The sequence below is a fragment of the Drosophila rhopaloa genome, unplaced genomic scaffold (assembly GCF_018152115.1).
Source record: "Drosophila rhopaloa isolate 14029-0021.01 unplaced genomic scaffold, ASM1815211v1 contig_2, whole genome shotgun sequence".
Classification (NCBI taxonomy): domain Eukaryota; kingdom Metazoa; phylum Arthropoda; class Insecta; order Diptera; family Drosophilidae; genus Drosophila; species Drosophila rhopaloa.
In genome coordinates this window covers 7,168,332-7,182,033 of record NW_025335083.1, presented here as the reverse complement: position 1 = coordinate 7,182,033, position 13,702 = coordinate 7,168,332, and the positions used below count along the sequence as shown (strand labels likewise).

Here is a 13,702-nt window from a genome sequence, read left to right as displayed (position 1 = left end):
CATATCGAGCAGGCGAATGTCTAACGAAAATAAACAGGCGCCGGCTCACTCCTCGGTAATCGTTTTGGACCGGGTGCAAAAGGCTAAGCAAATATTTGCAGCGGCAACTTCGCAAATGAGCTCCAAGCCCAAAAGACAGAGGGCACACAGAGACGAGGACGATGCGGAGTTGTCGTTGCGATGTCGCCAGGATTTCAAAAGGACCTCAACTCTGACGGAAACGGAAACAACAACTTTCCCGCTCTCCAGGAGCAGGATGGATGGGAAGGATGCCTGTCGTGGCTGCCATTTAATGACATTTTTGCGCCCATTTGAGCTTCCGGGCCTGCTGTCTGCCTGTCGATTTCTGCAATAATTTACTTAAGAAAAGTCTAAATATGTTTTCCAGCACCCAAGGATCTCGCCTCTTGTGGCCCCGGCAATTGTTTATTGCGTTTATCTGTCCGTCTGGAGGCGATAAAATGTTGTGAAAATCCAGCAACAATATCCAATAAATCGTTGTCCTGCTGGAAGGGTGGCACCCTGACCTTCGCAACTCTGTACGGTTTTGGCTGCCCCGTGTTTGTTTGTATTTGCCTCGCTTTGTCTGCTTTTTTCAAAGGGTTTAATTGTCCTTTTTGTTTGCCTCTGTTGACATAGGTGGCCAGGAGATGAGGCTGTGTGGAATAAAGGTCCTTCCCATATGCTTTGCAGTATTATGAATGGCTTCGGTATTCATTGTATTTTTGGGGTTAGGCCAACAAAAGTGTTAATTAACTTGTATAAATCAGTGGCCAATAGACTTGTGGAAAGGCCCGAAGGTCGTAAATTCAAGTTGAGCTAGATTGAAATGGGATCGAGAGGGTTCATCCAAAGTCTAATTGAGATAAAAGGGTGAACAACTTTAAACTTGTTAAGTTAAAGCAAGCAAAACTATTAGAAATATATTTAAAACAATTTGAACAGGTAAATAGTAGTCTGTCTCTTTAAATGGAAATTTATTGGCCATGAAAATATAAATAGTTTATATCTTCAAGGATGGGTATTTTATACTACAACCCCATCTTTTCTCCTTTGGCCAACCACAGTCTCTTCCATAAACCGTTCCCGGATAGCCAATAAATCGGCAAACCGTAAATCTCAATAATGCGAGGCGGGGCCATTAACAGTCAATGGAAAGCTGAGCGGAAAAAGAGCTTGTCAAAGCATCCGCATAATTCAGCCGAGACATTTCACGCCATCTCTCAGGGATCAGCACCACCCATCGCACCACCCACAGCACCACCCATCGCACCACCCATAGCACCACCCATGGCACCACCCTTATCATCACCCATAGCACCACCTACACCAACCCGGAAAACCGCTGAACTGAGGCTAAGCTCATAATTCTCGCGTTTCCCGACATCAGATTGAATTTGCGCAATGAACGCGACTTTCTGCTGATGATAAATGCATTTTGGGGCCAAAACGATTTGTTGCGCGTACTTTGGCGCAATCCGAATGCGACAATTTATGCGACTTTGTAATGCAATTCATAAGCTACGCGCTGCACTTTCCCGAAAGTTGCAATTTATTGTTGAGCCAAGTGGCCAACACGGACAAAAAATTGCCAATCCAATGCATTCGATATTGCCGCCCAAGAACTGCTTTATATGTTAATCCAAATGTTATTTGCAATAAAATGGAAATGCTGGCTTTTGTGGCACGCAATAGCAACATTGTATTAAAACTGAATAAACAATTGATTTTTGGCTTTAGACCAATGTCTCTGGTATTCTTTTAAGATTATTTTTAATTTCACTATTATATTATTTTTCTCTGTACATTTTTTAATTGGTTAATACTTTAGAAATACACAAAAACTTATAAAAACGAATATAGTTAAATATTACATTTTAGCAACAAGAATATTTTATTTCTAATTTCTATTAAAATATTAAAAATGCTTTAAATAAAATTGATTTTGTATTAGTCTTTTTACTGAATCATTGAACTAATTAAAAACTAATCTTATGGCCTTATTTCTATTAGTCAATTCTATTAGCACGATAAACGTCATTGACTATCTTAAACTTAATGTATTAATAACTTCTACAGAATTGTAAATTTTTTTTTTGAATTTAAAATATTAGTCAAATAAATTTATACCGCTTAAAAACATTTCTCTACCATGTATGTATAAACATCTCAATTTTCAAGGCAGATACTTATTAGTTTGTCCTCATATGCTGCACATTGGAAGGACCCATCTTTCTGGCATGATTTCACCATCCTTTTGGCCCGTCTCCCTTCTCACTACACAGCGTACTGTGACAAGTTTAATTATTGCCGTACTCCATCCATTTCCCGCCGTACTTGGGGTTTGTTTGCGCAGTCATTTAGCCAGTCTGTCATTCAGTCAGTCTGCCAATGTTGACAGCATCGCCGTCGCTTAACGCCTCACTTGGCAGCTCCGCCGGGAACCTGAGGGAGATGGAGTATTAAAACAATTTTGTTAATTAAGTAGGAAAAATTGTTAGTTTATTTACTCGTCAACTTTGCCAGTGCCAAACACCTCACACACTCTCCCGCCCATTTCCCAATGGATCTTTTTGCCGTAGCAGCTAAGTTTCAGAGTTTACTCAAAAATTCTCAAGTGCACAATTAATTAGTAAAGTTGGGGCCAAAGCAAAAGCCGAAGCAAAAACAAAGCACAACGCAATTTTCCACTCTTTCTCCGCATTCCCGGAATTTATGGCCCATTTTGATTAGACTCGCTGAAAAGCATAGTAAGTTTGCCCAAGTTCTAAAACTATCTGTAAGTAGGCAAAGCCTTCTGATTATTTCCCAAGGAGTTCGTTGAGTGTAGGCAAGAAATTGAAAATTGATTGCGACTTGCATAAGTAATGAGCCGACTCTGTGGAATCCTACTCTAGAGTTTGCTATTTGGGGAAAGCTTATACAATTGTTCAAAAGTAAATTAAATTGGAACTGGAATTAGCCTTGCATTTTAGAAAAAATGTTTAGGCCTGACGAGAAATAACAATGAGTCAGCTTTTTAAGTTTAATTGAATTTCGGACGAAGTTTTAATATAAGAGAATGCTGTTTCGCAGTCATGACCTTAAAAATTACGTTAAAAGAAGTCAAGAAAGAAAACTATACTTATCTACGACGATTTCTTAGGTTTTATTAAAAAAAATAATTTCTTAGCTCATTGGAAATTTGCAATATCAATCTTAATATTTTAAGGCAATATTATTATTATAAATATATTTTCGTATAGGAAACACATTATTAAACAGAAACGTATCCTTCTAAATAATGTTATTATCTTTTCAAGAATACAATATTTGCAAAAATATAAAAACACGTTAGAAATATCCGAAAATATAAAACGTAAAGTATTTAAAAAAGATTATTTTTTAGCGGAAAACATAATCATATCAAATTTAACGGATATTTTGGGTATGATTTTTCACAAAAAGCTCGCTGAACTTAATAAAGTTAGTAAATGAGCTTTCTTTTAACAACGTTTAGTGGGTAACAGCACCATAAACTGCTTGCTCAGTTATCACATCTTTGTACTTTAGTGAAGTGATAATTTATCCTCTTTATAAAAGTCTGAGACTATATCATATAGCTGCCATAGGAACGATTGTTTTTAAGCAGAAAAATCGAAATCAAAATATACAATGTATACAAATTTTTAAATTATCTTCAAGTGTATATAATCTTCGGATTGTCGAAGTTTCTTTCTTTACTCTTACAAATGTGTACCTGTGCATGTTTTGGCTTTGGTTAGTATTTTAAATTTATAAGAAGTTGGCCAAAAAAGACTATTAAATAATGGGTACTTTTATAAAAATAAAATCAATATGTTTAAAAAAACTCTTTTATGTTGTTTTTATTTTATAATTTACAACATAATTAAATAAAACAAGCGAGTTCTTCTTTTTATTTAAAGCAGCAGGAATCCAATAATATCAATCCCGAAACCATAACATTTCATTATAATTTGTACTGTGAATATTTTACGGAAGTTTCCGGCCTACGTTATGCCCCATAACTTATAAAGTTTATGAGAAATTTAAACTTCATTAAAAAAGAGAAACACAAATGAGCGAGGTATACCGAAATTGGTCATGGTCAATTAATTTGCAATGTGTGTAATTTCCAAAATAAAAAGTTAAAATCATTCAATTTGTAAACTGATTGATTGTTAGCGCAAGTAATTTTTTTAAGACTTTGGAAAATTTTTTATTTTTATTTGGCAGTCTTACTGCCTCACATTTCCTTGGTGTTCAAAAGTAGACAATTAGGCAGATTTCGATCTTAATTGGAATAATAATTAATAGGGCCGATAGCAAGACAATAGCAGTCGGATACCATCTGGGTGTGAATAAAAACTAGTTCCTATCAGTGCAACCCGGGAAAATGTTATGCAATTGGCACTTATTCTCCGTCAACCACAACCAGATGAATGAACAATTCAAAACATTACATCAAATGAACAAGTAGGCAGTAACAGCAGATTGGCTGAGACCTGAAACCGTGAAAAACAAATGAAAACCCCAATAAAGGAAAAGGAAAGCAATGGGCAACACTGAAAAATGTACTCTCTTTCAAATAAATATGCAAATGGCGCATTTCATTTGTCGACGCAAAATAAACACCAAGAAAGGAATTAAACAATTGGTGGTAGAAACAAAATATTAAAATTCAAAACTCGGAGCAAAAATAAATACTTTATAGTATTTAAAACAAAGGCAACCATTACATTTAAAGTACCAAACGTAAAACATAAATTCAGGGAAACATTTACTGTGACATTAGTTTTTTTCTCTCTGCACTACGGTTCCGTTTTAGTTTTCATTTGCATTATATCTTTTTTTCCTTGGCTTTTCGTGGGGTTTTGATATAGTGAGCCCATGAAAACGTTTTTGTTGCCTCCAGTTGACTTTAGCCCCGTTTTGCGGAGTTGTAGGCCAACGAGCTCATTACTTTCAATTAGATGCATTAGCCGCAGAGCCAACCGTGTTTACTTTCGTTTGGAAAATTGTTGTATGCCGGTAGAAAAAGCGTTTGATGTCACTTTGGGCATGGGCTCGTGTTTTTCGCAACTGAGATCTGTTTCCCTCTAACAACTTTTGTCTTTAAGGTGTAGGGAAATAATTTGGGCTGACTTTTAAATTAGACCTAAAGGTAAGGTTCACTAGCCTGTGCTTATTTGACCCCTTAGCTGATGCTAAAAAAAAGTATAGATTTCATAATATCTGCATGAATACTAAATACCACTCCATTTTTATAATGACTTAACCAACTTATTGTTAATCTATCAAATTTTAAAAGGAAATGTGGCGTGATAACGCTTAATTCGACTAAGATCATTGCCATAAATGCTAACAGCCATTCAATTTGTTTCCCAATTTATTTCTCTGCTATCTACGGCAAAGCTTTTTTAATTATTTTTATTCTTTATTGCTGTGGACAATGTGTGGAGCCTGCAGGTGGTCCCATGTGGCAATCAATAGCCGTTTATAACGATATAGACAATTGCGAAAATCCAATCAAATCCGTCAACTATATGATATTACACCCCAAAAAAATTTTGATGTAAATTACTTTCTCGAATACGGGATAGTTTATATTAAATAATCTTTAATTAAACTTCTTTACCTAAACTCATTTCGATGAAAGAAAAATAGTTTTTAAAATCAATTAAAGAAAAATTATGCGATGGCTTTTAAATTTGTATAAATAAATAAACTTAGTACACTCTTACGAATGTTCTTCTTGGAAAATATAATTATTTTTTTAGGAAATTAGATTTACTAATTTACCGCAAAGCTTTTGTATATTATTAAGTTATAAAGGTGACAATGCTTTTTTTTAACATTTTATCTCATATTATTATTAAATTGAAGAGGTTTGAAGAGTTTTTTTTTTGGAAATTGGGTGGTTAGTTTATGACTAATCACCACCGACATTTCAAGTGAATCTCAGTTCAAGTTCACCGCGCTAGGATGGGTAATTTCTCCCAGTGTACCTGGCCACATGGAAATCGGGGCTTCGGTTACACGCAGCTTCTGTGCACACGAGACCGAAATATGAAAACAAGCACTTGGCAGCTCCCCACAAAGCAATGTCACCCAAGCCGCAGATGGCGTCAGGTCGTTCGTGAGTGTCAATTTTCGGCGATTTTCATTCGTTTTCCATTTTCTTGTGCGGATGCAGCTTTTGAAAGCTCTGTGCTCCGCAGTTTAGCAGTAGGCGATGCGAATGGCGCATTCAATTAAACGCCTTCCATTTAACCCGATGTGCCTAGCTCTCCTCCGTGATATCAATGTAAATGCGGAGTTCATTTGGCCAACATGTCGACCGGCGTACTCGTATTGCTCTTATCATTACTTTCCCTGGAGCCGATCACAAACGCGTGTAAGTGGGAAGATCACGTCGCCGATAAGAAAAGTGTTTTATGTGCTAAGCTGGTTTCATTTTTATAGCCAAATATCACAAAGAGGCACTCCAATTCTTGTTGCGAAATGGAAATTTCGACTTGAATCCACTAAACTGTCACATATTACTGTGGGAAACATGCCCCAAGCGGTATTTAGAATTCCAGCTTTTTACCAGGTGAGTAAAGTGGGAATTTAAAGGTGTTACTATAGTAAATAAATGTGATTACAACCAGCGATTGTTAAAAAAAATAAATTAATTAGAATCATTTAGCAGATTTGAAATGCTATTCTATCTAATCTGAGCTTTCTTTATATTCATTACTGCTCTACTTTTTATGCTAAATGTCTGACTAAACAAAAGCTGTTTATTGATCGATAAAAGCAACTTTAAAATCATTGCTTAAAGTCCAATAAACAAGGTGAAAAGATTGTGGTTTATCTGAAGAAAAAAGCGAATTTTTAACCAGCCATGATAAATAAACCCCTTCTTTATACATTATTATTATATATAAATAAAGTATAAATAAAATTTTAAGTAATTCCAAACTCTTCTATGCACGATTGCAATATATTTCTCCCAAGACGATTTTTATTTATTCCATTACATTGAATTTATTTTAAAATATTAGCAAGCGCACCACGCAAGCCTAGACAAACATTCCAATCTTTCACTTTTCTGGAGCCAGATTGGCCTGATAAATGGTCGCAGTTGATCCCTGATTTTGAACCTTTCCTTTTTCTGGCCTTGAATATGAAAGGCCAGCCAGTCGCCAAAAAAGATGCAAGAGCGATAATATTTCACTGGGCCTTGGCAAAAACGAAAGACTTAGGAAACAAACTAGGCAAATGTCGTCAGGGAAAATGATAAGAATTTGCATTCAATGCGAATGTTATGTAAATAATGAACAGATGAATTACAAACCGCAGACACCATGAAAAAGGCAACGGCACTGAGTTGGAAAACGAAACCGAAAGCACCCATTTCCAACTCAAAACTCATAATCAAAATCAGTGCAGCGTTGCGTGTGCCATGGATTTTCATTTCATAGACGTCGCCAGGCAGCAACAACAACAGCAGCAGCAATTGCAGCAACAATAAAGCAAACACAGCAGCAACATTGTTTATTAGCCGAAGTCGTTCACGTTTGAAGTCGGGGTAAAACAAAGTCAAGGCAACAGGCGGTGGGCTGAGCAATTCTTTGGCCAGTTTTTACCGTGGCTGCTGTTGCTGCTGCTAATGTTGCCGCTTTTGGAGTTGCTGCCACCGTTGCAATTGCTGCAGCGACGACTGAATTTTCCTTCGTTGCGCATTTCGCGCTTTTGCAGCGCATTTGCAGCGCACAGCGCGAATCAGCAAGACGTGGTTCGGATTGCTCGCGAATAAATTAAAATTGCTGATTTTAGTGCAAAGGATTACGATGAAACCGATCGGCAAAAAAAAATGGATATCAATTAAAAACCATGTGATCGCAGTGCAAGTTGTCAATTTAAACGGAAAAGCGGAGTGGAATCTGGTTTAAATATACGAAATATGTGAAAGGCAATCATATTTGCTAAAAGAAAATCCGAATGTCCTGCACGAAAAAAAGTCAATAATTAAAGACTTAAAAATCGAAACACAAATTCTACAAATAAATGTGTCTAAGTGACATGTTACCTAATAAATATAGAGTGCTGATTTCAAATTAATTAACTTTAAATAAGTTAGAAATAAAACAACAAGTTTTTATAAGGAAAAAAAATGTCAAAAATAGCTAAACCAATTAAATACAAAATAAGTAAACTTCAACAATGATGAAGTTAAAACTTTGTCCAATGTGAATTTATTTGCGGCTCAAATAAAACTAAAAATATTTACAATTTAAAAAATTTGGTGTTTCTTGTGCACAAAATTGTGTCATCGGAAAATCAAAAAAGATTAAATTCTTTAAAAAAGTAAAATTAGTTTCAAAAGGTGAAATCCAAATAAAAATGAAACATCTCGTCGTGCTTTGCATATTCACATTCTTTGCCAAAGGTATACAACAAATGACAATATAAAATATTTATATTTAATCTGAAATTAAATGTATTTATCGAGTTGTAACAGAATGACTTCAAAAAATTGAAGTCAATGTCCTCATTTAAACTCCCTTTACTTTCCTTAATGTTATTTTAACTTACCTTGTGGAAAGAATGTCAGAAAAGGGTCTGAGAATTAAAGACCACATCAAATACATTTGCAGATGCACAAACATTGCTGCTAAGCCAAACGGATTGGAAAAATCTGCGTAACAGTGGAGCCTTGGATTTAAACGTCTTGCGTTGCTTTCTGCGCGACAAAAACTTCTGTCCCAGTCCACATATCGATCACCGACTGTATGCTCCGTAAGTTCGATTGAATTCTGCAAGGCTTCCTTTCTCTTGACATAACGAACACATTTTTAAATAAGGTACTCCAAAAATACAACATGAACTATAAAGCCCCAAAGTCATAAATTAAATTTCTCCCATAATTAACTTAAAGTTGAAAAAGTGAAAATTCCAAGGATCCCATAAATTCATAATTCCCATTTTATGAAATACACACACAAAAATTATTGTACACTTTGTATGCATTCTTTGATTTTGACTCTAAGCTGTTTCCTTTAACAGTTCAATTAGAATATGTGATCTCAGGTCATTTAAACATACTTTGATATTTTAAGGACAGAATCTACTTTGATTATAAATATTTGGTTAATTTTTTCAAATAAACATATAAAACTTTTCTCTTATTTACTTGTGTTAGACGTTATTTACTTTTTAGTTTTAAAAATTTAATAACGTTTAACAAAAAAAATTAAAAGGACCTTTTTTTATTTTAACAAGTAAATTTTTAAAAACGTTTAAAAATATTCTCATTTCTATTAATCTATTATTTAAATAATCATATTTTAGTTTTGACCTTTTTTAAGTTCTTAAATTTAAAATCGCATAACCCTAAAAAATATTAAAATATAAAAGCTTCCAATGGCTAATACTTTGAGATAGCCGCTTACCCATACTTTTTGTTCTCTGTGTAGCGAGATGACCGTTTCCTGTGATGATTTATAATAGCCACTGGGCGGGGGAGAAAGTTCCTCAGGTGTTAGTGTTAGGCAACTGGATTTTCTCACTCGGTTAGTATGTCAACTGCCGAAACACTTGTCGCACTGCACTTGTGCAACCACAAGGATATCGGCTGGCAAAGACCGAAAAACAAGAGTGTATTTAATCGGCGGTCAACTCGTTTATAGAAACCAGCCACTGACCCACTAAGGATGAAATGAGCCCGCCAAAGAAGGCCTGTTTTTGCCACATTGACCGCCAAGTTTGGCCGGCGATGACATCAATTGCAATGGCCAATTGGCCAATAAAATACTTTACAAACGACTCCTTGGTAGTTGCCCAACTTGTCTGGGCAAGATCAACTCCAGACAAAGTCACAACTGGTGAAGTCCGTTTTTGGAGAGCAGCCAAGTAATTGTCAACATTATACGGCGGAGGGGATTACATGATGACCAGCATTGAAGAGACTGCTGATTGATGGTTGTATAACAGCGAAAAATTACCGGATTGACACCACCGTTCTTGGATCACAAACGAGTGGCTCACACTTCGCCTTTAGCCACTATTTAGACTCTATAACTCGCTTATGAAAACCACTTTAAAATAATTTGGCTCTGAACACTGTTCTTGCGTAGTCTCTGATACTATTTGTAACAGCTTGCCAACCCTCAAAATTTCTGATGATAGAAAGTATATATATTCTAGATCAGAATCAATAGCTCAGTAGATTCCATCATGTATATGTGAAAGTTTTATTAAAGCAAATCCCAAATAAGACCTTAACGGAAAGATATGTAAAGAATTTTTAAATACAAAATTTCACATTTTATCGCAATCCGCCCTTATTTAAAGAAACAGAAATGCACTTCTTGTCCAAATTTCAATGGAAATTAAAAATAAAAGCCAAGAACAGAGCTAAACGGAGCTAAATGAAGAGCACTTGATTGGTCATGTTCTGGCTTCAGATCACTTGCCGCTCGAGAGGTTTCTCCGGTTTTATACCCACATGAAATGTCGATCGTTCCATTTAAACGAAGAACACGTACTAACAACAAAGAGATATCTGCCAACAATTATCACGTTTCAATACGGTCATATCAGCAGTGAGATTTCGAATGAAAATAAAGGTTAACGTATCTGAAAATACAATAATAATTAAGTCACCAATACAATAAGGGCTTCATATAGTTAATCGAATTTTAAATTGTATATTTAATCGACTCTGACCCTGTTTTTTTAGTAATGGGCCGCGTCGCGGAATTACATTAAATGTGAAGAACCCAATGAGCCTTTATAAAGGTGGTTTCAGCAAGCACCGCGAAACAGTCTTCATAATTCACGGATTCAATGGAACCGCCATCGACATTCACCTGCAATTTCTCAGGGATGGTGAGTATAAATAGATTAATTTATTTGGTTCATAACATTATAAATGGTTGTTCAAAGCTACAAAATAATATAAACTGGTTTTTCTCACAAACACATATTTCTTTACCCATTAATTCGCAAATTGAATTAACAAACGTTTAGTTGTTGGATTATATGCAAGAGAAAACACAGTTCATTTTTCGGTATCAACAGTGTGAATTTTATGATATTTTTCTGATATTTCGTACTTAATTTACTCATTTGAACTTATTTGAATTTGTTTTCTTCGGTGCAGTGATTTTTAGTATACGCTATTTAACTTTGTTTTCCAAATATTACATTTATGTTTGCTATTTTGATTATTAATCACGTTACCTCCTCCAGCATACTTATCCCGCGACTTTAACGTCATCACCGTGGACTGGCGACCCCTGACCCGCTATCCGTGCTACCTGCACTCCCTGATCAACACCAGGCTAACGGCGCAGTGCACTGCCCAGATCTACGCCTTCCTGACCCACTACGGAGCCGTCCGGGAGCGGATCACCTGCGTGGGTCACTCGCTGGGCGCCCACATCTGCGGGATGATCAGCAACCACCTGACGCGGAAGCAGTACCGCATCATCGGCCTGGATCCCGCCCGACCTTTGATTGAGCGCAAGAAGAGCAACACCTTCCGGCTGTCGCTGGACGATGCCAGTGTCATCCAGGTGATCCACACCAATGCCGGATTCCTGGGCCAGGAGGACAACACCGGGCACCTGAACTACTGCGTCAACGGAGGTCGCATCCAGCCCTTTTGCAAGGGGAATCCCATTAGTAAGAGCAGTGTTAAAGTATTTCAGATCAATTTTAATCAATTTGGCATTCTTAAAGCCGGTTTCTCAAAGTCATGTTAAGGTTTCTAATCTAAGAGAGAAAGTTAACATAAAGTAGACAAATTCGTTTCCAAAATATGATGTTCTTTGTGCAAACGACAAATATTTAAAGTTTTCTTAATAATGAGAAATATTCCATAGAACAATGTCTCTAGTTACCTGTCTTTAGTCAGATAAACTCTAACATGATATTGAAAAAATAGTAAATGTTTTCGAAATTTAACATCAAAATGAGAAATCGGCTCTAAGACTAATAAATTCAAATATATTGTTTAGGCTGGATTATTGATATGAACGACAACACATATGCTTTAGCATTTTAATTTGTACTCCCTTTATCCTGCAGGAAGGTCCCGATGTTCGCATTTCCTGAGCATCTGTTACTTGGCCACGGCCACTTTCAAGCACAAAAAGTTCATGGGGGTTCCTTGTCCCAACGGCTGCCTGAATCTCAGTGGACCAAAGCGGTTGCCCGTCAGCGGAAAAACCAATCCCTTCGAGTTTGCCTCGCTGCTGAGGGAGTACCACATGGGCAATGACGCCCCCGATGAGTAAGTTTTTAATGGAACATCGAATATATCTTTTCCTTAACCTGATCCCCTGAACTTTCAGCGCCCGAGGCTGTATTTGCATAGATGTGCCGTATGCCAAGCACTGCCCCTTCACGGACGCGTAGGAGCTGCTTTTCAATAGATCGTAATTGCATAATAGAGCTGTTGATAATAAATTCAATAAAATTAAATCTTTGTGCCTTTCCGTTGGTCGGCTTTTCATTAATTTGGTAAGATACCTCTTGATCCAAAGACACTAATCTGTGATAATTACCTACACAAAATATTTACTTCCAACATTTTAAATTGGCTTACAGTAAGTCTGTACTAAAACTCACTGTAATTTAAGCTCATTGACTGCAAAAATAGGATTATTTAACCAAGTAATGAGCCGTTAAATCGCCTATGTAGGACACTTCAGTAATAGCTTTACCTTTTACACAAATGCTATTAACTTTACATATTTCATCAAACTTACTATCAACATAAATACAGCCTAGAAAGTTAACAATTAGTTAAGATTTTAATGAAATCTTTTTCTAAGGAATACAAAACCGTATCCATATGATGCATTTCTTTTACAAAAATGTTTCCCATAAATTTTCTTTAGGAGAACAGTGGCAGAATTTTTTAATACAAAATGAAAAGTTCCTAGATAGGTAAGTATGTAAGCAATATTTATTACTCAATTATACAACTAAGATTTTAGCTAAATGACAGAAAAAATGAAGCTCCCATCCGGCGGCTCAAATATCAAATCAGCCTATTTTAAAACTTGTTTTTTAGAATGCTTAACTACAAATAGTTTTCCGCTTAAACTGTTTAAGAACCCATAAACAGGTATTTAATTCAAGAGACAATCAAACTAGAAAATTTTTTTCATTTTGGAAAGGCCATCAAAATCACGTTTGAGAATGCAATATCAGCCACAACAGCTCCAGTATTCAATCGATAAATACATTTTTCCGAACTGCATTAATACTGTAGTTTCTTTCGCAATCAGTAGGTGAGCTTCGACACTAATTGGATGTGATAGCCTTATCTGAGACAATTAATGCTAAGTTAAACAACAAATTCTTTAGGCAACTGCAAATTAAGAACTAGCCAAACAAATTTTGTAAACGGGCTTTCATTTGTGCTTTGAATATCTGTGTAATACCAAAGACCAATATTGGTCTTTGCTTTCTATCACTTCAAACTATTGTGGAGCCAATATTTTCACCTTTTCACGTGCTTAAGCTAACTCAGAAAAAAATCAAAAATTAAAATTCCAATTTCAAGAATAATTCCATATTTTCGAGTCCAAATATTCCATGCTGGCTAAAGATATACAAATTATATTAAATATTTATCGTCCGAGTTTCTCTTCTTCTGGATGTATTAACAAATCCGATTTGGATATTGGAGTGCTAATTT

At 35.9% G+C, this 13,702-nt stretch overlaps 1 protein-coding gene across 2 annotated transcripts; it reads left to right on the top strand.

Annotated features, from left to right (window-relative positions):
• The first annotated feature begins 6,275 nt into the window (after nucleotides 1-6,275).
• LOC108052797 (lipase member H-A) lies at nucleotides 6,276-12,492 on the top strand. Of its 2 annotated transcripts, none has more exons than XM_017135290.2 (6): nucleotides 6,276-6,397; nucleotides 6,466-6,595; nucleotides 10,730-10,878; nucleotides 11,242-11,676; nucleotides 12,082-12,286; nucleotides 12,348-12,492. In XM_017135290.2, the coding sequence occupies exons 1-6, from the start codon at nucleotides 6,334-6,336 to the stop codon at nucleotides 12,409-12,411; spliced, it is 1,047 nt and encodes a 348-aa protein (XP_016990779.1). In that variant the 5' UTR covers nucleotides 6,276-6,333; the 3' UTR covers nucleotides 12,412-12,492. The 2 variants fall into 2 exon arrangements, with proteins under 2 accessions (XP_016990779.1, XP_016990780.1); XM_017135291.2 differs by lacking the exons at nucleotides 6,276-6,397; nucleotides 6,466-6,595 and adding exons at nucleotides 7,775-8,437; nucleotides 8,646-8,787.
• The last annotated feature ends 1,210 nt before the right edge of the window (nucleotides 12,493-13,702 follow it).